At 43.1% G+C, this 24538-nt stretch overlaps 1 protein-coding gene across 1 annotated transcript; it reads left to right on the top strand.

The window, feature by feature from the left end:
- Positions 1–2635: 2635 nt before the first annotated feature.
- LOC126137754 (proline-rich protein 36-like) lies at positions 2636–6349 on the top strand. The gene is made up of 2 exons (XM_049915217.1): positions 2636–4163; positions 6306–6349. The coding sequence occupies exons 1-2, from the start codon at positions 2636–2638 to the stop codon at positions 6347–6349; spliced, it is 1572 nt and encodes a 523-aa protein (XP_049771174.1).
- Positions 6350–24538: the final 18189 nt, after the last annotated feature.

The following is a 24538-nucleotide window of genomic DNA, read 5'->3' as shown; positions in this document are numbered from 1 at the left end:
GTTAAACAAATACGGAAATCCGTTGACAAAACATCATATAGGAGTTGAAATGATCACCATTAGTACTGATAATGTATGCATATTCCGGGCTGACTTGTAAAAAAAAAAAAAAAAAAAAAAAAAAAAAAAAAAAAAACCAAGAAAAAAAACACGGGGATCAGTATTACACAGTTCAGTACCTCAGTATCCGATACAGAACTACACAGCAGCTCTACACTGCCATTCCCACGGTGCGTGAGTAGGACAAATGATATCTGGGAAGTCGTCCTCCACTGATACCACCATTGACCTCATCGAACCTAACGCGTAATTCTTCTGGCTAGGAGGCTAGGCAACCCATTATGCTGCCCTAGTAACTATAATTTTCTATGAGCTGCATCGCGCGTTGCTGTATGTACTGATCTACAAAGTGGCCAGCGCTGAGACGTTCCTGCGTTTTAATGACAAGCTAGCATTCAAGGGCCTTTCGTTTACTGGTCTGTCATCCACACCACGCGATTCTTTAAGGCGAAAGCACTCGTCATTCGACAAGTTTCAGCATTTTACGATAATTCTTCAGACTCCGTTGTCTGCTTACGGTGCGTTCCGATGATTACCTGGCGTTCCAGTCTTATTATCAATTGTACCTTATCACATGCCCTCTACGTGACAAAAGATGCCATTCCGACAACAGAGCACGAGATGTAAAAAAAAACTGCGGACAAATACGAGTAGTAGAACTCGCGCTCTTGGGTTCCTTACAAACTGAATTGCGCATATAGATAGCTGAGGTGGTTTCCATTAATCATTAACATTAATGTCAGAAGTGGGCTCAACATGATCCACATTACTTCTTTTACAGGTTCTGATGAGTCAATTAGCGAATATCAAAATACGTATCTTTCGATTGCTTTGACTCAGAAGCTTAAATTTTTTTACGCTACCAAGGGACCATAGACCTCAGTGTCTGACATAAGTTTCAACTTGATGCTTCTACTCTTACCGGTGAAAAATGGGTATTAATAGACGGACAACAGAACGATCCCATAAGAGTTCCTTCTGTTTCCGACTGAGTTAAGAAACCCTAAAAAGTAAGAAAAACTGCAAATATTCCAATTTTGAGACCGAAAGCCGTGTATATACTGAGTCTTTGTAAGATTTTTAACGAATTGTTAACTCCAATCCCATATCTCTAGAAATATATTATTCAGTTTAAAACATAAGAAGATGTTTCGGGGATGGAAGCATTCTTAGTAGACCTAACTAAACTACAGACATTTTCAAAATGAGTATCATCGATTCATGTGATCGTCTTTGTCATCTCATATAACTATTATGGAAGGATAGCTGTCAATACCGAGAAAGGTAACGCTGCTTCATTTACGTGCCTTAAATTTCGATAAAGCACAAACGCCATTGCTCAGGAAATGACATTCACTGCTTCGAAAAATCATATTATATTAACACAGAAGACGGTATATAGCGTTAAAAGTGGCTAAATGGAAGATTAAGACAGTAAAAAGAGCAAAAAGCTCCTAATATCTGTGGAACACATCACATATTTTATTTTGTAATAGTGTCAAGAAGCCATAGGAAATGGGATGAATACATAAAATCAGTATTAGTCGGATGGAAGTCTTCTTGGAAGGGCTTGTGGAATGTGCATACAACGCGCTACTGTGACAAATTTTATAGCAGTGATCCACTGATGGGACTTATTATGAGGTAGATATGATTGTAGACGTCGAACGAATTCCGGGACGTACTCCTAGGATCGTAACATGTCGGTGTAACGTTTTCGAAAACGTCACAGGGACCTTCGGGAAATAACATGTGGATCTTTGGAAGAAAACCGAGTGATGTTGTTTAGTGGTAAGAAAGATGCCTCGTATTCTGCAGGACGACGAGCAAATCCCCCTACAGCCAACAACATTTATATTTGCCCTGATTTTACTAAACAGCTTTAGGCGAATGCTGTGATGGTGTCTTTGAAATAGTACGGCCGATTTCCGACAGCAGCCTCTTCCAGTAGACTGAACGTTAAACAGCAATATTCCTTCCAGAATGAGATTTTCACTCTGCAGCGGAGTGTGCGCTGATATGAAACTTCCTGGCAGATTAAAACTGTGCCCGCGAAAGGCAAAGGTGCCGAGTTCGAGCCTCGGTCCGGCACACAGTTTTAATCTGCCAGGAAGTTTCAGCAATATTCCTTCTTTCGTTTAGAAGAAAGAAGACGTTATCTCGGGAAACCACGACGGATAAATTTTGAGAACCTGTGTTCGAAGAAGGCTGTGCGACAGTTCTGTCGCCGTCATCATATATGTCACGTCGAGATAATAACAATAAGGTGAAAGAGATTAACGCATGGTAAGAGGCTGTAGGTATTTCTCCCTCTCCCTATACTCGAGTGAAATAGGACAAAAATGGCTAATATTGGCACCAAGTATCCTCCGCCATGCACCATACAGCGGTTTGCGTATTGTATGAGTAGATATAGATATTGGTAACAGAATTTGAGCATGCACTTACGCGGAAACGTATTGCTAATCTTATAATAATGGATAGAAGCTATATGACGAAACAACAATGACATAGTCGCTTTCCTAGGAAACGACAGCTCAACAAAGCTGCAGAGGGTATATAAAGACAAGTCAGCATGGGACCGACCGTCTCGTCGCCTCTCCGAATCGTCGCTTCTCCGTACCGTCGCTTCTCTGTATCATCGCCTGCCCGTCTCACCGCCTCCTCGTCTCGCTGCCTCCACGTCTCGCCGCCTCCACGTCTCGCCGCCTCCACGTCTCGCCGCCTCCCCGTATCGCCGTCTCCACCTCTCGCCGCCTCCATGTCTCGCCGCCTGCACGTCTCGCCGCCTCCACGTCTCGCCGCCTCCCCGTATCGCCGCCTCCCCGACACGCCGCCTCCCTGTCTCACCGCCTCCACGACTCGTCTCGCCGCCTCCATGTCTCGCCGCCTCCCCGTATCGCCGCCTCCCCGTCTCGCCGCCTCTACGACCCGTCTCGCAGCCTCCACGTCTCGCCGCCTCCCCGTATCGCCGCCTCCCCGTCTCGCCGCCTCCACGACTCGTCTCGCCGCCTCCACGTCTCGCCGCCTCCCCATCTCGCCGCCTCCACGACTCGTCTCGCCGCCTCCCCGTATCGCCGCCTCCCCGTCTCGCCGCCTGCCCGTCTCGCCGCCTCCACGACTCGTCTCGCCGCCTCCACGTCTCGCCGCCTCCTCGTCTCACCGCCTCCCCGTCTCGCCGCCTTCACGTCTCGCCGCCTCCACGACTCGTCTCGCCGCCTCCCCGTATCGCCGCCTCCCCGTCTCGCCGCCTCCCCGTCTCGCCGCCTCCACGACTCGTCTCACCGCCTCCACGTCTCGCCGCCTCCCCGTCTCGCCGCCTCCACGACTCGTTTCGCCGCCTCCACGTCTCGCCGCCTCCACGTCTCGCCGCCTCCCCGTCTCGCCGCCTCCACGTCTCGCCGCCTCCCTGTCTCGCCGCCTCCCCGTATCGCCGCCTCCCCGTCTCGCCGCCTCCCCGTCTCGCCGCCTCCACGTCTCGCTGCCTCCATGTCTCACCGCCTCCCCGTATCGCCGTCTCCACGTCTCGCCGCCTGCCCGTATCGCCGCCTCCCCGTCTCGCCGCCTCCCCGTCTCGCCGCCTCCACGACTCGTCTCGCCGCCTCCACGACTCGTCTCGCCGCCTCCACGTCTCGCCGCCTCCCCGTCTCGCCGCCTCCCCGTATCGCCGCCTCGCCGTATCGCCGCCTCCCCGTCTCGCCGCCTCCCCGTCTCGCCGCCTCCACGACTCGTCTCGCCGCCTCCACGTCTCGCCGTCTCTCCATCTCGCCGCCTCCCCGTCTCGCCGCCTCCACGTCTCGCCGCCTCCCCGTCTCGCCGCCTCCCCGTATCGCCGCCTCCCCGTCTCGCCGCCTCCACGTCTCGCCGCCTCCACATCTCGCCGCCTCCACGTCTCACCGCCTCCACGTCTCGCCGCCTCCCCGTTTCGCCGCCTCCACGACTCGTCTCGCCACCTCCACGTCTCGCCGTCTCCCCGTATCGCCGCCTCCCCGTCTCGCCGCCTCCACGACTCGTCTCGCCACCTCCACGTCTCGCCGCCTTCCCGTATCGCCGCCTCCCCGTCTCGCCGCCTACACGTCTCGCCATCCTCAGTTCCGATCAAGGTTTTTGGGAGGTTTCCCTTGATTGTAAGGCAAATGCCGGAACTTTTTACCCCCTCCCATCGAAAATTGAGATGTAATTCATGTAAATAATAAATTGAGAAATAAATGCTATAAGCGTACTTTGCCTTGTCGTTAATGATTTTTGATGTAAAGGAACTGAATAATAAATAACAGTGTATAGCTGACTCTTGCTCTGAGGCAAAAAGTTTAAACTGTTCGCATTGGTATGTGACTAGTGAAATTTATGAACTTGATGCTTTTAAATGCGATAGGGACAAAGATAGATATATAACACAGAAACGAAGAGAGAACAAACATTTGTTCACGGAGCACAGAAAAATGTAGTCCTGTATGTTTTCTTTTACATGTCAAAGAGAACTGATGTTTAACTTAGATGCATGCAAACTTTCAGTGTTACTACGTGAAATATACAACTCTAGTTGTATCCCTATCGTTTCACTGCGAAGTATTCCACGTACATCTCAGTTATTAAGTGGACGCATCACTGTACACATTCTCAGTTATTCAGCTGTTCAGCATTCGTTAGTCGCAAGTAATATCTTTGGATTAAGAAATCTGTGGCAGGCTGACTGATTGCGTTAACGATTTATTGCACCTGAAAGATATATGCGTTGCTTTTAGCGTCCACTGTGGTTCTTTATATTTACCAAAAGGCTGTAGAAATTATCGGCTAAGCATAATAATCTATGCTGGATCGGTAAGTAGAATACCACCAACATCTAACATTGCGGTTAACTGATTAATCGTAGTGATGTATTAAACTACGTTTGATCCATGTCAGTATGTTTTTGATGAAAGTCTGTGCAACTTGTATTTAAATTTAGCATTTTTTTTAACGGTAGCAGTAAGTGGAGTCGAAAAATATTCTTAAATGTTGGCTCGTTTTAGCTTTTCTTTACCTTTGCTGAAGATCGCGAGATATAATGAGGTACAGGAAGATGTGAAGCATGTTTATTGAGCAGGTACTGTGTACAGTGGGAAGAAGGATATTTACTGAGCAGATATTATGTGCAGTGCGAAGATGGTAAACGTATGTTATACTCGTAAACTGGTATTGTAGTAGTCCATGTTTCGATTAAATAAGTTATCAACATTTCAGTCTGCTATTATGAAGCATTCAGATAGTTGTCTCGCAGTAATAGGGTATAACATAGTTTTCATTCAGCCCTCATTAACGAAATTGTGCTTATACTCGCTTAGTTAGTAGGCTTTCCCACTATAGTAGGCCTCATTTTAAGTTGAATCGCAGTACAACTCTGGAAGAGAAAATTACTTAAATTTAACGGATCGTTATGGACAAAAAACATGTGACAGAAATTGATATGAAACACTGGAATAGTTCTCAAACGCAGAAGCCGATGCTATGATACGACTGGTGTAGCGTAGTGACGCATATTTTAATTAAAAAAGTGAATACATTACTTTGATTTTTGTACAGGTCGCTTGCTTATCTTTAGGATTTGCGAAAACAAATTTCGAATGTTTACTGTTTTATGGGCACTTATGCAGTTTAGCAGGTACGGAAAAAATTTTTCATTCCAAATGTATCTGGCTTGGAGAGCTTTGTGGGTGAATATGTAAAGTTTGTTGGTGATTGTACTTTGTATTTTCATAAATAAAGTGATCTGTAGCGTAGCCCACTTGAGGTTAGGTTGGGAGTTTTTTTTTTTTTTTTGGAATGCGGCCGCGGCAGCGGCCGCCTATGATTTGAAAATACTGATTAGTTAGTGTATTACGCAATGTTGCGTCATCGGCAGCGCCGCGCTTATCGGGCAGAAGATATCGCCGACGGTCAAGGAAAAATGAAAATGGATGTTATATTCGAAATCAGCGCATCAGAATTCACTATATCGACAAAATTTTGAAAAATAAAAAAATTAAAAAAAAAATTTAAAACAATTTTTTTGATGTAAATAATTGACTGGGGCGAAAATAAATATCGTATTCGTAATCAGCGTATCAAATTTGACTATAATCGATCAAATTTTGAAAAAAAATGAAAAATTTTTTCCGTACCTGCTAAACTGCATAAGTGCCGTTTTATGTACTTAAGCATATGAGCTAGTGCATGACAGTCAAGACGAAGAGTTTAATTTTTGTTATGGTTTGATTCTCACCCAGATAAAAAACTGCTTTCTACAAATGAAGAACAGACAGCGGGCTGAACTACGTTACAGGATGGGAAACAATCCTAGCTGCCAAAACTTTCGTGCCTGCTGATAAGATTCTCCAATACTGTAAGTACCAAAGAATTTGAGACGACCCCAATGCACGTTGCAGAATTCGTAATCTAGAAGAAGTATTTTTAAGATTATGATAATGCGTGAACGAATGAGTGCGAATATTTTATCGTTATCATCAGATATAGCTTAATTTGCAAGGACCTTAGAACATCCGCATTTGTTAATGGAGCTTTTGTTTTGTTGCATCATGTTCATTGGATCAGGAAACTAAAATATTTTGTATTCGTAAAAACAACTTGAAGCTATGTTCAGGAGTTAACTTACAAAATCCGTCAGCTGTATTTGGAATACGTTTTTTCTTTATTATCCAATTAACATTTCGTATCACAGCTTCGTAGCTGACCAAGCATCGTCATTACGGCATCAACCTTTAATATTGTAGTGATTAAGCCGTTCCACTAAACTATGCGAATCAGTATCGGATCTATTACAATATTAGTTTCCACATAGAGAGATTCAGTGACAATTATACTCTGCAAGCAATGGTGTAGTACATGGTGGAGATCACCTTAAACATATTTTAGCCCGCGGATAGAGCGAGGGAAAAATTATTGTAAACCTCCAAGTGCACTCTGTTCTCTCTCTCTTTTCTCATGATCCCTGAGCGATACGTATGCAGAAGACAGTAGAGTTTCTTCCTAAGAATTCTCGAAAACTGTTTCTCTAGACATATTCAGTGGAGTTTCACGAGAACAATGTCTCCTTGGCGCCAACAATCACCATTCAGTTTCACAAAATAGGCCCCATCTCCGTATGACCTACAACGGCCAGTTACGATAGCGCTTTGAAATTGCTTCGATTTTCTCAGTTAGACAAGCTTTATGAGGGCTTCACGCACTGATGTACGACTGTAGAATAACTTGCATTAAGGGGACACTGCCCTGAACTCGCTGCATTTTTAACATTATCTTCACCCTCACATTGTAACTGATCTATAAATGGGAGATACCTCAAAATTCTGACACACAATTAGGGTCATTAGTCAAAGCATTTCCCAAAAAACCATTGAGATATTTATTATATTTTGGTACTGACAACAATATTTATAATAGTATAAAAAACGGAACACTATTTCACTGCGGTACCATTTTCTTTGGAACCACTGACGGCACAGCTTGGAAAAAGAGTCGGAGTATAGAAAACATTCACATAAACGTTTTATGCTTCCAATTTCCTTCCCTGATGCTGATCTGTGAAAAAGACAAGTAATTTATTTTACTACAACAACGATATTTAAAAATTTACCTCAAATATCACCGACATCATCATCATGTTATAAATTTTTCAGGAAATAGTAGACAAGGGAGGTAGAGGAGGTCATTCTAAATATCTGTACCAATTTTTGTGACTTCAACTTCAGTCATTTAGGAGAAAAGTGTACCTGAATGATGAAAATTCAAGTTTTCGGTAAACCGCAAAAGAAGATTTACAGATTTATTAACTTACCACCTTCCCCGTTTAGAACATTCCAGTTGCATACTCCAATTGTTCTCCTTTTTCCTTATCCTCCATACTCTTTCTCTTCATTCTTTTCTTTATCCTTGACTCCTTGGTAGCAGCTTCTGCAGCTGTCTCTGCTTCGATTACCCACCGACTATCAAAAGCAGTCATATTCCTTTCCGTCTGGATGTTCAATTTCTTCATAACATTGATCCATGAAATTGCACTATCATTGAATGTTATTATTGCATCCATTACACCAATCTTCAGCACTGTCAGCCCAACAAATACAATTTCGGATATTCTCTCCCATATATAGCTGTTGAAGATTTAATTTGCATTCTGAGAGAGACGATGCATACATTTCCTAAGTAGATTTTTATTTGCCAGATCCCTATGTTAGACCTAATTGCCTCCATTACAACAAGTGGTAAGGACTGCTTGTGGGTAGCATTACTCAACCAGTAATTGCACCACGAATCTTCCCCTTTTGGACACACTGTGAAACCATGTTGCCCAGACAACTCGTCTCATGTTCTCCCAATACTCCTACATTTCTCCTTATTGCTCGTATATAATATTGAGTCAAAGAATCAGTTTCACTTTTGTAAGACGACCTGGACCACCTACGTGTTTTCCGTCTGACAGTTTTTTTCCACTGAAGTCTCTACATAATCTTCTCAGCCGAGCTCACATCCTCCTTTGCACATGCCCAACATATTCAAGCTTTTCTATCAGAGTGTCCCCACATGGTTTGTCATTAACAACACTAATGTGTCCTTTACAGTCTCCATCTCCAAGATAGCCTACATACCTCACACGACGACTGACCCCTGAACTTCTAAAAATTTTTAGAACTCCTTTCGTTTCCATGTTTCGACTTGGGCCGTCAGAGTTCTTTACACAAACATAAGTGCCAATATATTTACTTGAACAACCCTGACAGTGCTTTGTTAGACATTCATAATCTAGTATCTTGCCAGTTTCAATAAAAGTGGCAGTTATAACCCCATTCGGAGAAGTATGACCTCTCTTCTGCCAAGATCCATCAAATGCTGCCACAATGTCTGTATTCTCAGACAAGATTCCTGCTTCTTCTGCTCCTCTCTTCATTGAATGTTCACTTACACCACATAAAGCATTATGTATTAATTTATCGTATCTGTCAAACCTCAGTGGAGGTAGAGGCAAATCCATCACTGCACAAAAAGTCTTGGCAGCTCTCCTTCCCCTTCCAATACGTCACATTGCATAAGCAAGGTGAATATTTACCCTGTAATGTCGACTATCAGTTACTGTCTATGTCGTAGTATCACTGGGCATCTTACACGAGTTACAGGCAATCTCTAACCGACCTGAAAGACACTTCCTTGCTGTAATATCCTCAGAAACGTCAAAACGTCAATACAATTATTGCAGTACTTGCATTTCACAGCACTCTTCAGAAGTGTTGACAGCATATTTAGGTTCACAATAACATTTCCGTCGTTATTGCTGTTCACTATACTACTAGGCTTGTTTTTATTACATTCAGAAAGTGAAAGTTTACCTCTAGACGCACTGCCTGTAGACACAATTTCCGCAGGCGACTTTTGAAGCAACTGATGTGTATTATTCGGTTGTGTTTGGAACTGGGTGCCGCGAAACTTTCATTTGGGTCTAAATTTCTTTACTCTCGGCGTTTGTAGCACAGGAAACACACACACAGAAACAAAACAACACACAATAACTACGAGACCACACGCTTGTGAAATTCCGAAATCAGATATTCTCAGTCTTCTAGACATGCCGGGAGTCAGTGCCTTCTAGCATACACCTGTGTTAATGATCCGGAAAAAATGGAAGAACAAAATAATGCATCTCGTATTCTGACGCGCTTTAAACTAACAGATGGGCGTGGCCCTGTGCTACATTACATGGAGTTTCAATTTTAGAACGAACGGAAAAGGATAATGCCCATAAACTATACATTTTTGAAATCAGCATGAAATATTCTTGTCTTTAGACCAAGACATTTTCTCAAATTTTTGGTATTTTCTCGCCCATGTCCCTTTAAACGCATTTGTGTGACTTTCGGACCATGTGAACAACACTCCTGCGACAAATGTAAGTCTGCCGTTTTCCCTTTCTGCTAATGATTTCATCTGTTCGTTGACACAGTCATTAAGACAGTGGTATTGCATTTGGGAGAAGGCAACCTCTCGTCATCAAGATTAACATTTTCCGTGTTTTTCCTTAGGTCGCTTGAAACAAACGCCAGGATCATTCATCCAAGAAAGACACTGCCCACTTCCTTCCCCGAAACGAGTTTGTGTCCCGTCTGTAATTACCGCGTCGCTGACGGGACATGCAATCCAGGTCTCCCTTCGTTACATTTTTACACAATAGCTTGTGGTTAATTTGTGTAAGTCTAGGTGTAGATGTTTTGAAAACATTTCATCTATCTCCCACGAGCCAGTTTACGGTGTGAGCTGGAGGGTACTTGGATTATCCTTGTCTGATCATCCTTTCGTGTTCTATTCGTGAACAGCTCACAGGAAGGATGAGTGTCGGCAAATCTCCGCGTTAGCTGTAATTTCTTCGATTTTTTCGGCACGCTTGTCTCCCGAGGCTTATGTGGAAGGAAGCAGTACGTAGCCAGACTCTTCCGGGAACGCACTCTCCCGAATTTTAATACTCAGACTCTCAATGATGAACAACGCTTCTCTTGTACCGTCTGCCACTGAAGTTTGTTAAGCAACAAGGGTCGACTAAACGATCGCATGACGAACGCGCAGCTCTTCTTTAGAGTTTGCTGTCTCTTCTATGAGCCCAGCCTGGTAACGGTCTAGACACGTGGTCGTCGAAAGCGGCACGAATCAAGTATTCGTGCAGCTCGCTGTTCTCAGCCGTATTTTATGACAATATGCTTCTAACAACTAACAGCACCGTCCAGAAACGTCAACTAACGTTAAGACCTTCTTGAGACTGTATTTTTCTCGCTCGCTAACAACATTGAGAAGCAGTAAAATTTTAAGATGTGTTTAATTTAATTGACGTTCGTGAATTCGACCATGCGCTAAGTAAAGTCTGCCACTTACGTCAGGAGCAAAGCGTTATGTACCGAGGTCACTGAAGAATTAAAAGAAATGAGAGGGGAAAGATTTTATTGTTTTTCTTAAAAAGCCGACAACTCACGAACGTGCGCAAGTAGCAACGATCGACTGCTGCAGTATACACCGAAGAGTCAAAGAAACCGGTACACCAGCCTAATATCGTGTAGGACACCCACGAGCACGCGGAAGTGCCGCAACACGACGTGGCATGGACTCGACTAATATTTGAGGTAGTGCTGGAGGGAATTGAAACCATCAATCCTGCAGGGCTGTCCATAAATCCGTAGGAGTGCGAGGTGGTGGAGATTCTTCTGAACAGCACGTTGCAAGGCATCCCAGATATGCTCAATAATGTTCATGACTGGGGAGTCTGGTAGCCGGCGGAAGTCTTTAAACTCAGAAGAATCTTACTGGTACCACTCTGTTGCACTTCTGGACATGTGGGGTGCCACTTTATCCTGCTGGAATTGTCCAAGTCCGTCGGAATGCACAATGGACATGAATGGATGAAGGTGACCAGACAGGATGTTTACGTACACGTGTGTCACCTGTCAGAGACGTATCTAGACGTATCAGTGCTCCCATATCGTTTCAACTGCACACGCCCCATACCATTATGGAGTGTCCACCAACTTCAACAGTCCCCTGTTGATATGCAGGTCCATGGATTCATGAGGTCGGCTCCATACCCGTACAAGTCCATCCGCTCGATATAATTTTAAACGAGACCATCCGCCCATGCAACAAGTTTCCAGTCATCAATAGTCCTATGTCGGTGTTGACGGGCCCAGGTGAGGCGTAAACCTTTGTGTCGCGCAGCCATGACTACGTGATCGAAAGTATCGGGACACTTGGCTGAAAATGATTTATACGTTCATCGTGCCCTCCTTCGGTAATGCTGGAATTCAATATGGTGCTGGCCCACCCTTATCCTTGATGACAGATTCCACTGTCGCAGTCATACGTTCAATCAGGCGCCGGAAGGTTTCTTGGAGAATGGTAGCCCATTCTTCACGGAGTGTTGCACTGAGGAGAGGTATCGATGTCGGTCAGTGAGACCTGGCATGAAGTCGGCTTTCCAAAACATCCCGTATGTGTTCTATGGGATTCAGGTCAGGACTCTGTGCAGGCCAGTCCATTACAGGGATGTTATTGTCGTGTAATCACTCCGCCACAGGCCGTGCATTATGAACAGGTGCTCAATCGTGTTGAAATATGCAATCGCCATCCCCGAATTGCTTCTCAGCAGTGGGAAGCAAGAAAGTGGTTAAAACATCAATTCAGGCCTGTGATAGTGCCACGCAAAACAACAAGGTGTGCAAGCCCCCTCCATGGAAAACACGGCCACACCGTAACACCACCGCCTCCGAATTTTACTGTTGGCACTACACACGCTGACAGATGACGTTCACCGGGCATTTGCCATCCCTACCGTCTGCCATCGGATCGCCACATTGTGTACCGTGATTCGTCACTCCACACTACATTTACCACTGTGCAATCGTCCAATGTTTACGGTCTTTACACCAAGCGAGGCTTCGTTTGGCCTTTACCGGCGTGATGTGTGGCTTACGAACAGCCGCTCGACCATGAAATCCAAGTTTTCTTACCTCCCACCTAACTGTCATAGTACTTGCAGTCGATCCTGATGAAGTTTGGAATTCCTGTGTGCTGGTGTGGATAGATGTCAGCGTATTACACATTAATACCCTTTCAGCTGTCGGTTGTCTCTGTCAGTCAACAGACGTAGTCGGCCTGTACGCTTTTGTGCTTATGTGTCCCTTCACGTTTTCACTTCACCATCACATCGGAAACAGTGGATCTAGGGATGTTAAGGTGTGTGGAAATCTCGAGTACAGACGTATGACACAAGCTACACCCAATCACCTGACCTTGTTCGAAGTCCATGAGTTCCGGGGGGCGACCCATTCTTCTCTCTCACGAAGTCTAATGATACTGAGGTCGCTGACATGGGGTAATTGGCAATAGGTGGCAGCACAATGCACCTAAGATGAAAAACGTATGTTTTTGTGAGTGTCAGGATACTTTTGATCACATAGTCTCAGGGTACACGAGTGGGCCTTTGGCTCCGAAAGCCCATGTCGTTGATGTTTCTTGGAATGGTTCGCAGGCTGACATTTCTTGATCGCCCGGCACTGAAATCTGCGGCAATTTGCAGAAGTGTTGCACTTCTGTCACGTTGAACGTTTCTATTCATTCGTTGTTGGTACCATTCTTGCAGGATCTTTTTCCGGTCGCAGCGATGTCGGAGATTTAGTGATTTACCGGATTCCTGATGTTCCGGTACACTCGTGAAATGGTCGTACGCGAAAATCCCCACTTGATCGCTACCTGGGAGATGCTGTGTCCCATCGCTTGTGCGCCGACTATAAAAACACGTTCAAACTCACTTAACTCTTTATAACCTGCCATTGTATCAGCTATAAACGATCTAAAAACTGCACAAGACACTTGTTGTCTTATATAGGCGTTGCCTTCCGCAGCGCCGTATTCTGCCTGTTTACATATCTCTGTATTTGAATACGCATGCCTATACCAGTTTCCTTCACCCTTCAGTGTAAATGTCAAACGGAAGTAACATGGCTTAGTGAATGCGCATTGTACAGACGGTCATCTTAAAATGTGGTTCATATTTGCAGCAGGTATATTAAATCATATTAAGGTTGTTGTGCGAAAGAGTAATGATTAAAATAAAAATTACATTCAAAACATTTAGGAAACATTTTTGATCGTGTTTCGTAATGCAGTTAGTGTTAGTAACTAATAAAACGTACTAATTTTATGCAGTTTACTGATTAATATTAAGGTCGGCCACGTTGGGAATAGTGCGCGTTGGACACTTTTTGCCTTGAATAGCGCTGCGCCTGCCGAGAAGTGGTCAGACAGTTCTAATGTACATCACTATTGTTGACAGAGAGACTGACAGAGGAAGCTTGTTCAACTATTTTTAGTAAATTCTTTCTTGTTTTTGAGTGGCCGGATGTAAGATGGTGCGTTCATTTTCTTCAGAACCGTTAGAACAGCTACGGAACTGTCACCTACATGTTCCTCATGCTCGAGAAGAAAATAAATCATTTATGTTAGTCTTATTACCTTACTTAAATGTAGAGTAATAATTTATTTCTGTATCTGTGTTCAAACAACGTCTTTCATCCGACAAAAGCAGTTTCTTATGATTTATTTCACTTTCATAGTTCTTTCTGTGAATCACTCATGTCGACATGGCGTCCGATCGGGTAAAGCGCCCGCACCACTCCCCAGAAAAGTGGCCAAGGTGTTCACTGCAACAAGAATTAGTTGCTTGCAAAAAAAAAAAAAAAAAAAAAAAAAAAAAAAAAAAAAAAAAAAGAAAAAAAAAAAAAAAGAACACGCCTAATACAACAGATAAAACTGACTTCCAAACCATTTCATATACAAAGCTATCATTCGCCATTCTATCCATTTGTGTTAATTTTCAATTAATTAAGTTACAAAAATAGCCACTGTTATGTTATATTTGGCCGAATACAAAAGTCCGTTTGAAACGGTCTCCTGCAAGCGCTTGGCATTCTTTCAGGTACAAGGGAATCAAGATTCCTAAAAAATGTGCCTGAAAATCTAAAAAACAACATGGGATCCTGTTGCGGTGATCCTGTCCACAGTATCCACTTACGTACGGAAATTAAATGCATTAAATGCATGTAATTCCAGTACATTACTTTCTTTTTCACTTAAGAATATTTGTTGTGATAGCTTACAATATGTAGAGCCAAGTGTGTAAGTGGTAGGCATATGTCAATAACCATGATTTAGTGAAACTTGAATTTCTCTTTGAGTGGTCACTTTACTCCCCTCCTTCCCATCTCCCTAAGCAGCCCGAGGTGTTACAATGTCAGTATTGTCTCCTAAGCAAAAAAATTTGACGTCCACTAGTCTAGCCTGACGAGTAAAGCTCAAGAATCGGACGAACAGGTGTTTTCTAAGCCACTTATTTCGTGAATAAATTACATTCTCTTAAGATTTTCCCAATGAGTCTGTCTGGTATTTGCTTTTCTTACTATTTCTTTTCCGTGGTTGTTCTATTTTAGATCTTTCTGGATGTTCACTTCTAAGTATTTTACTGTAGTTAATATTCCCAGTGATTTGTTACCAAAAGTGTAATTGTACAGAGGCAGATTACTTCGCCTTTTGTGCGCATTATGGTATATTTCTTTTTCTTCCAGGTCAACTGTCTGTTCCTACATCTATCATCGATTGTCTGCAGGTTGTAAGACGTTCATATTTCTATTGTCTATTGTCAAACCACAATTTAGGAAAGATGTTTATATTTTATTAATAGGATTAAGTAGGAATAATTAATATTTGTCATTTTGGAAATAACTGTGGTAGCAGGGAATGTCTGCAACAAAGTATTGTTGGCGGGAGAGACAGCACATTGATATAATTTTAAAAAGGGCGGGAGAGACCGCGTATGGATACATTTTAAGAAAAGAGCGGGAAAGACAGCGCATTGATACATTTTGTAATGGTAGCAGGGACTGTTTGCACAAGAAAGCATTGTTGGCGGGAGAGACCGCACTTGAGCGTTCGTAGGAAGTCAGTAGTAAGCGAGAAGTGAAGCGAGTCGGTAGCAAGTCTGAAGCAAGAGGTTGAGAGGAGCGGTGTGCCTGCCAGCCACCAGCTAAGATTTACAAGAGATTATAAACGGATGTACGGAGACATCAGCTAACTATTATCATAAGAGCAACTAACATTATTGAATTACTTTTTTTGAGAAACTCAAGACTACTGAAGGTATGTTTGCGCAACGCTAGTTGTAAGATTATTGTAAAAAGTAAGTCCCATTTGAATGATTGTAAAATCATTTCATTACCAACAGTAAATATTTGAAGAATCGTTTTCAGAATATAATTAATTTTTGCCAGCAATATTGCATTACTGTTTATAATCCATCCCAAAAACCATCAACTTCAAAATTTTGCAAAAGTTTAAGAAGGGCGGGAGAGACCGCGTATGGATACATTTTAAGAAAAGAGCGGGAAAGACCGAGCATTGATACATGTTGTAATCGTAGCAGGGATGTGGTTTGACAATAAACAGTAGAAATATACACGTCTTAGAACGGGATGCATATTATCGGATGCAGAAGCTATGAAAAAGGGATACCAATGCTCTTATTTCTAATGACATCACTGTCAGAACGGAGTCAAATGTCGGTACCAGCAAGTGGCTGCAGGGAATTTTGAAATTCATGACACTAAGCTGCGTTAAAATAATTTATTAATTTGATACCGATTTCGGTCACTGACCATACTCTAGTACCTGAATCAACGTTAGAAAAAAGAAATGAGAACAAAACCTCATGTACAAAACGTCATAAAGATACTAAATACAAAAACGTAGCCGGTGAGTGCGGCCGAGCGGTTCTAGGCGCTTCAGTCTGGAACCGCGCTACCGCTACGGTCGCAGGTTTGAATCCTGCCTCGGGCATGGCTGTGTGTGATGTCCTTAGTTTAGTTAGGTTTAAGTAGTTCTAAGTTCTAGGGGACTGATGACCTCAAATGTTAAGTTCCATAGTGCTCAGAGCCAATTGAATCATTTGAACAAAAACGTAATTACGAAAAATTGGCTAGTGCAGGACACATGTCAACGATGCTGAACCATACCATCGAATTAACTGTCAGTTTCGTGAGTGGTAATATAGAAGAAAAGTACTATTTCATACGTCAACAACCTTCTTCGTGCACACACAACAGGAAACTGGCGAAATGTTGTCAGGACATAGCACGAGAAGCAAATTCACTTGTAACATCCAGTCGATATCAGTCATAACATACAACGATAATATTAAGATTAAAACAACCATAATTACAACACATTTAAAAAATGTTCAAAAACCACAAGCATCAAAAAGAGTTGGCTTTTTTTGCTGTTTATTTAGTAAGCATTACATGACAATAATGTAAATAAAGGGACCTAGGATGAAAATCTTTGAACAAAATTAAAACAAAAGAGGCAAATGCTTGGTATAATGTATAAATCAATGTATCATACGTCCCAACAGACAGGGACACAGAAACCAATAATTTTTGATTAAGGTTCCCAGGATATCACTGAGAAGCTAGATCAAACTGGAAATAACAAAACCAGGGTTAAACAGTACAAGGTACACTGTCGCAACTCAGTAATTTCAATAACAGATTTCTTAATGATAGTATGCAGGAGATCTGTCAATATAAACATTCTTTCATGTCCACATGTGTGCCTAAAATAATAGAGCACACACATCTAGCTTATAATCAAACAGGAATTACTTGGAATACATTTCCTCAGAGGGACCAATACAAAATACCCAAATGTGTGGTTTCTGTACATTGTTTTACTTATAAATGTTCTATAATTGTTGTAATTATTTTTGTATGTCATGATTTATATCAACTGGACATCTTGGCGTTGTCTTTGACGTTACAACTGTTTTGGCTTCTAGTGCTATGTCCTGACTACCCGTGGCCAGTTTCCTGTTTTGTGTGCATGAGGAAGGTCGTTGATGTATGAAATAGTATTGTTCTAGATTATCATTCAAGAAACTGACAGGTACTACGACCGTATTGTTCAGTACGACTGACATACTTTCTGCAATAGCCAGTTTTTCTAATTTACGTTTTTGTATTTCATGGCTTTATGACTTTTACACGTGAGATTTTATTATCATTTCTGCTTTCTGACGTTGATTTAGCTGCCAGATGATGGTCAGTGACCGAAACCGGAAGCAAATTATTAAATTGTCCTAAAGCAGCCAAGTGTCGTCAAATTCCTGTAACATACGTCCTCTGGTAACAGTTGCCTGAAGAAAACATTTGCCCGTGAAACTTGTTTTAATGTAAATTTAAATATTTTTAAATTAGTAGTGAAATGCAATGCATCTTCAGATAAACAAATCCATTTAATAGTTAAGATTCATTCCCATATTCAATGCCTCTCTGGAGGCACTAGAGACTCTAGAAAATCCCAGTACGATCGAAGATTCGAAACAAGGGGAAATGCTGTTGTCACTTCTTCGTGATAGAAATGGATAAACGTCCGCTCAGATGATGTTCAAACGGCCAACAGCGCAGGGAACAAGTATCACCCGGGACAAGTAGAGCCCGTCCGTCCATCTGTCAACACCTCTCAAGGTGGATGAGCGGGAGAAAGAAGTAGCCACGCTTGTGCTCCTAGAATGGGAAACATAGTACGGCCAATTACAGTTGCCATCACTACCGTGAGGTGTAATTTCATTATCAATTTATTGGCAACTGATTTCGATGACGATACACTTCATCATCGGCCCTATAAAGATATAGTAGCTGAATTTACCCGAAGGACGTCAGTCAGAAGGTCCCGCGTGAAAATAACTGGCAAGAGCATCAGCTCTTGTAGTAAGCAACCACACACAGTGAGACCGCAAACAGAACTTCTGCGGTCTCACCGTATGCGGTCGCTTACAAGAGCTAATGCTACTACCTGTTATTCTTACGTGGGACTTTCCGACTGATATCTTCCGCGAAAGTTTAGCCACTGCACATTTACAGGGTTTGTTGATGAGTAAGAGTGCCGTCGAAATCGGTTGCCAATAAATTGGTAATGAAATTACAGCTTACAATAGTGTTGAAAATTGTAATATTCCTATGTGTTATGGTTCTCTCCTCCTGCTTAACAAGGATGGATATGCCGGTACTATGCCAATGTCATACAATGCGGGAGGAAATGGGAAACCAGTGAGGTCGAAAAGCAGCTTAAATCGCTAAAACTCAATAGCACACCAGGGCCTGGTAGAATAACTATCAAGTTCTATATAGAATTTCTGAATGAAATAGTTCCGCATATGCATCCTTGTAAATGTTCATATAATAATTTATTACACCAAGAAATTACAACATTCGGTTTTACTCTAGCTTGTGATTTCAATGTATTACTTTCAAAATTTACACACATGAAATGTAAGTTGATGCAGAGAGCGCTATTGTCCGCCCAGCTTCGCCTATGGTCCCTCTTCCACCACTCTCTGTATCCTATCTCTTCCATAATCCTTTTATGTATATAATAGCACACTTAAAATATTTTAATTTCAAACAGTCAGGTGTGATGGGAAAGGGTAAATGTATCAATCTACTGTAAAGGACCTTGGCCCAGAAACGACTGAGTCAGAAGTGGTAACTAAAAATCGTTCTGATACCTCTGATAGTGAAATACGTGTACCGATACTGTTGTTGCGAAGTTTGTACGATAGACGACTTCGGATCTCATAGTATGGACCAAAATAAGAAAAATGTCCAGTAAATACGGGCTCCAAAATGTATATCTTAAGAGCTATGGGGACTGGTTCAGTAGAAGAGATGTGTTTTTCAGTGGCAAATGTGAACAACTGCTCATAGCTCTTAAAGAATGCATTTTAGAGCCCATGTTTACTGAAAGTTTTTCCTTACTTTGGTCCATACTGCTAGCTCTGGAAGTCGCCTGCCCTACAAACTTCGTAACAACAGTAGTGGTACATGTATTCCACTGCGTAACACCTCGGTTCAGTTTACAGTGATAAAAACTATAGAAAGAATAATTTAAAATTAAGATTAGAATTTTTAGAGGGGGAAAATGGTGTAGAATCAGAGCTCGGTAATTGCAGATCAAAATTATAGTACATGAGCAAGTAGTTTAACGTCTAAGTACAGCAAAGCCACGGAAACTCTGTCATGGAGAAGGCAGAGACGTTAAACTCTTGTGATGAAAAACTTATAAAAAGGCCTGATCGTCATTATTGCCGCCTTTTTTCCTTGATTGTTTCGTTAAAGGGCGGGGAACCCGTGTCAGTCAGCGAGACAATAATTAGATTGGACTTTATCGTGTTAAGATTCACGTTAAACTGTTAGAATATTACGGAGATTAATAGTGATGTAGTGTACTATCTCCGGCTGGTGGTAGCAACGGAGTATTAAGGGGATTTTAGGACTTTAGTGCTAGATTGGAACCTTACGGACATATAGACGACAGAAACTCAAATTATCTGCTGATACCAGTGAATTCAGAAGTACCGGTATTCAGATGTTAACGTGTGGACTTTTGAAAGTGTCGTGTGCCGTTAGTTGCGAATCTGGACGTAGAGACGTGCATATCGGCATTTGCGGACTATTTAGATTCCTCCAGGCTAGGAACCTTTTAAATAGACCATCATCCATCACCATCTTAATCCTTGAATATAGAGCGAAAGTGAAATACAAGAGTGTTGTACTTATTTCATTTACCTAGTACTAATCAGTGCAGGTTTTACGGAACCAAAGCTATTTAGCAGTAAGTCAGCACCATCTAGCGGAAAGCGTAGGCATTAAGTAACATGCTAACTGAAGTGAACATTTAAATGTTTTAGGGACTGCTTAATATGAACTTTGTGACTCTTTGACGTCCCCACTCCCTCCGAAAGGTGGCGCAGGCTGTCTTAATCATAAAAGTGGAGAATTTTAGCCGGGCAAATTACTAAATAAAAGCGATATTTACAAGACTCGCAGTAATAGCAAAACACAAGGCCCGCACCTCATCGGAGAGTCGTCACTGTCATCTCGGGAAGTAATTGTCATAGTATACGCTGGTGAGTCATGAGTCATGAGGTAAGAAAATACTATCGTTGTAAGTAAATGTGATGAATAGTGAGCGCAGGCGAGATGCCGTATAGACGTCTCACAGAAATGAAAATAACAAATAAACGGATGAGAACTGTTTTACATCAAAGGAATTCAAGAGTCAAAAATTCCAAAACGGAACGCAAGAGTCATAACCTGTAGTACTTGAGTAAAACAAGTAGGAGGTATTCACGTCTGGAAGTCCTTTTGCTGCACCTCGCTGTTCCAAACGGACGTTACACCACGACACAGACACAAATTTAAATACAGCGAACAGACACGTCAATGATCTGACGGCCAGTTCATAATTCTGTGAAAAAAAAAGGGGGACGCGAGGGAGTTTTGAACATGAATCTCTCCTTTAACAGTCCAACACCGTAACCACATAACCACGACGCCGTGGCTAGCCAGATTCGGACAATGTTGCACATTTTCAGCATGGACCATTCACTGTTTCTACTTTGCTTCTTTTTTCGTACTTCAGTACACCTTCTTCCTGTTTTCATGCTTGATCTGTGTTCGGTTTTTGTCCCTTGTCAGTAGGTATTCCCGAACAACCGCCGAGATTTGACGGTGGAATTCGTGTTGACTCTGTATTTATACATGGGTCCAATCGTCACCATACAACGCAGAGAAGCCGTGCGTTCAGTGATCTTGTGAACGACGCCCACGTACCATAAGGTCTCCAATATGTGTTGCAACATCTGAAAACTAAGTTTCACAAGCATGGGTACAGCGACCATCTGAGAAGACGCACTATCCGGCGTTGCCCGCGGCTGCATACAGATGAATCAACATACAGTCGTACGAGACGGTATTCCTACCGTGCGCTGGTTCTACATACAAAAGAACTGGCCACATTTTAGAAAGGAAGGATGTAAATTGTACCTAACACCCCAACAAAAACACAAGCGATCCTCGGCGTAGTTAAAGACAATCCAAAACACCGACAACCAAGTGTATATTACATACTGTGCGACAGCGAAAACCAACACACCAGACAGACTGTAAGAATCGTAATAATACGGTACCAGCAGCCGTTATTTTGATACTGTTTTATTAGGCAACCAGTTTGACATCCGGTCACATCTCTTCAGACCTGACGCATGAATGACACCAAGTACCATCGTGCATGTACATGAAAAGGCACCAATATTTGTATCTGGTTCCGTAGATATCTGGATTTCATAAGCTGTCCTCTTCACACGTGTGACAATATGAGTTGCTGTCACATGTGTGAAGAGCACAAATGCTCATGAACTTCGTATATTATGGACCCAGATACAACAAATATTAATGCCTTTTCTTATACATACACGAGTGGTACTTGGTGTCATTCATGCGACAGGCCCGAAGATGATGTGACTGGAACGGCGAAACTGATTGCCTAATAAAACAATACCTAAATAACAGCTATTAGTACAGTATTATTACGTTTCATCCATCAGCCACTATTCCACGCTCCTGAGTTAGCACACTGGACTCGCATTCGGAAGGACGACGGTTCAATCCCGCGTCCGGCCATCCTGATTTAGCTTTTCCGTTATTTCCCTAAAATCGCTCCATGCAAATGCCGGGATGGTTCCTTTGAAAGGGCACGGCCGACTTCCTTCCCCATCCTTCCCTAATCCAATGAAACCGATGACCTCGCTGTCTGGTCTCCTCCCACAAACAACCCAACCACGCTCCTGAGCCCAACGAGGAATTACATTCACTGACTATAAGAACGGTGGAGGAGAGACTGGATGAACAGTGAACACATGTGCCACACTAAACCGTTCAAGCTCAGGAAATCAGCCATCACTGAACACGTAATCTCGTGTAAACACGGTGTACAGAATGAAGAAAGAAAGAATCGTTCACAGGGCTCCTCGTATTGGGACAGCCTCTTCAACGAGACCTCAGTAATAGGTGAAGTGTGAGATTCTGCATAGACGTCGACATACGCTTAGCACCTGCGTCCTTCCGCCAGCAGGACACCGACAGGCGCGGGGAATGTACGCATCTTTGGACACACGCATGCAGGCGGAAGGCTGGGGATGGGGGGCACCATCGCCCATGACGTGTACAGTGTGTAAACTTTTGGATGGCAGACCTCTCCCTAGTCCTGATTCGGTAGAAGTCGGTAAACGTCGGGAGGCTTCGGTCGGCACGCAGTTTCCACTGCTGCCAACATTACGTAACTGACAGTGTTGTACAAGATGCCATTGTCGTCTGCTTCGTCATTGTTTTGCGCTGTATTGTTCTGCGTGTTTTTATTGTGCAGTTGTGCTAAACATTATCAAAATGAGTGAAGAGGCAGTTGCTGGCTCATCTCGGGAGTTTTTTAGGAACACGCCCGTGGTTTTATACACTTTTTTAAAACATGTTTGCGAAACGTGTTGCGAATAGTATTCGTAGTGAAGAAATAATAGAACAAAACGTCATGCCTGACGCGGCACTTTCCCACGCATCTCGATGTTTACCACGTCATATCCTGAATTATATGTCGTAAAGAGACATAAATTTGCCGGCGCATTTACTGATATATGTGGATACTGTATGCGAAATATGTTGCGATTAGAGTTAATAGTAACGAAATAATACATTAAAACGTCATGCCTAATGCGACAGATTTACGGTATGTACTGAGAAAATGTAGTAAGCGACAACCTTTTTTCCTTTCATTATTTTGTGGGGGATATCAGCGAGAAAAATTTTCGTAAAGGTTTGAAATTGTATGTAACGTTTGTTGCTAGTCACTAAGTGCTCTCATCCTCAAATAGTGGATGCATAAATCTGTGTATTTTCCCGCGATGGCATCTCATTGTTTATGACGTCATATCTCCTCAAGAATGTGTCTTATTTTTTTTTCAGCTAGGAACCTTCATGGGCGTACGGAGAACAAATCACCAAAATTTCATCGCAATCGGGTGAATACTTTTGGAACGCACAGAGGCCAGACATACATACATCCATCTTTATATATAGAGATTGACAGTTACGTAATATGACCTGTTTAGGTATATTTAAATTTTATAATCAATAGTTTAACATTGCGGGGAACGAAATTAAATAAAAAATTGCGAGCAGTGGGAATTTGACCCAGGTCCGCTGCATAACAAGCCTTTACCTAAACAATTGCGCTTCGCTTGCTACGTGATCTAGCTGTTGAAACATTGTCCATTACTCTTTTCAGGCGTTCGGAGAACACCTTACCAAAGTTTCATTGCAATCGGGTGAATGGTTTGTGAGCGCGTAGTAGACAAACATATATACATTCATTTTTATATACACTCCTGGAAATGGAAAAAAGAACACATTGACACCGGTGTGTCAGACCCACCATACTTGCTCCGGACACTGCGAGAGGGCTGTACAAGCAATGATCACACGCACGGCACAGCGGACACACCAGGAACCGCGGTGTTGGCCGTCGAATGGCGCTAGCTGCACAGTATTTGTGCACCGCCGCCGTCAGTGTCAGCCAGTTTGCCGTGGCATACGGAGCTCCATCGCAGTCTTTAACACTGGTAGCATGCCGCGACAGCGTGGACGTGAACCGTATGTGCAGTTGACGGACTTTGAGCGAGGGCGTATAGTGGGCATGCGGGAGGCCGGGTGGACGTACCGCCGAATTGCTCAACACGTGGGGCGTGAGGTCTCCACAGTACATCGATGTTGTCGCCAGTGGTCGGCGGAAGGTGCACGTGCCCGTCGACCTGGGACCGGACCGCAGCGACGCACGGATGCACGCCAAGACCGTAGGATCCTACGCAGTGCCGTAGGGGACCGCACCACCACTTCCCAGCAAATTAGGGGCACTGTTGCTCCTGGGGTATCGGCGAGGACCATTCGCAACCGTCTCCATGAAGCTGGGCTACGGTCCCGCACACCGTTAGGCCGTTTTCCGCTCACGCCCCAACATCGTGCAGCCCGCCTCCAGTGGT

The sequence above is a fragment of the Schistocerca cancellata genome, chromosome 1 (assembly GCF_023864275.1).
Source record: "Schistocerca cancellata isolate TAMUIC-IGC-003103 chromosome 1, iqSchCanc2.1, whole genome shotgun sequence".
Classification (NCBI taxonomy): domain Eukaryota; kingdom Metazoa; phylum Arthropoda; class Insecta; order Orthoptera; family Acrididae; genus Schistocerca; species Schistocerca cancellata.
Note: the sequence above shows the minus strand (reverse complement) of the source record. Positions and strands in the feature narration are given on the sequence as shown.

What these genes read in the sequence shown, in the direction of transcription:
- LOC126137754 (XM_049915217.1), top strand. Translation starts at nt 2,636, where the DNA reads ATGGGACCGACCGTCTCGTCGCCTCTCCGAATCGTCGCTTCTCCGTAC. An exon ending in CATCCTCAGTTCCGATCAAG is followed by an intron (nt 4,164 to 6,305) that starts GTTTTTGGGAGG and finishes ATTCTCACCCAG; the next exon opens with ATAAAAAACTGCTTTCTACA.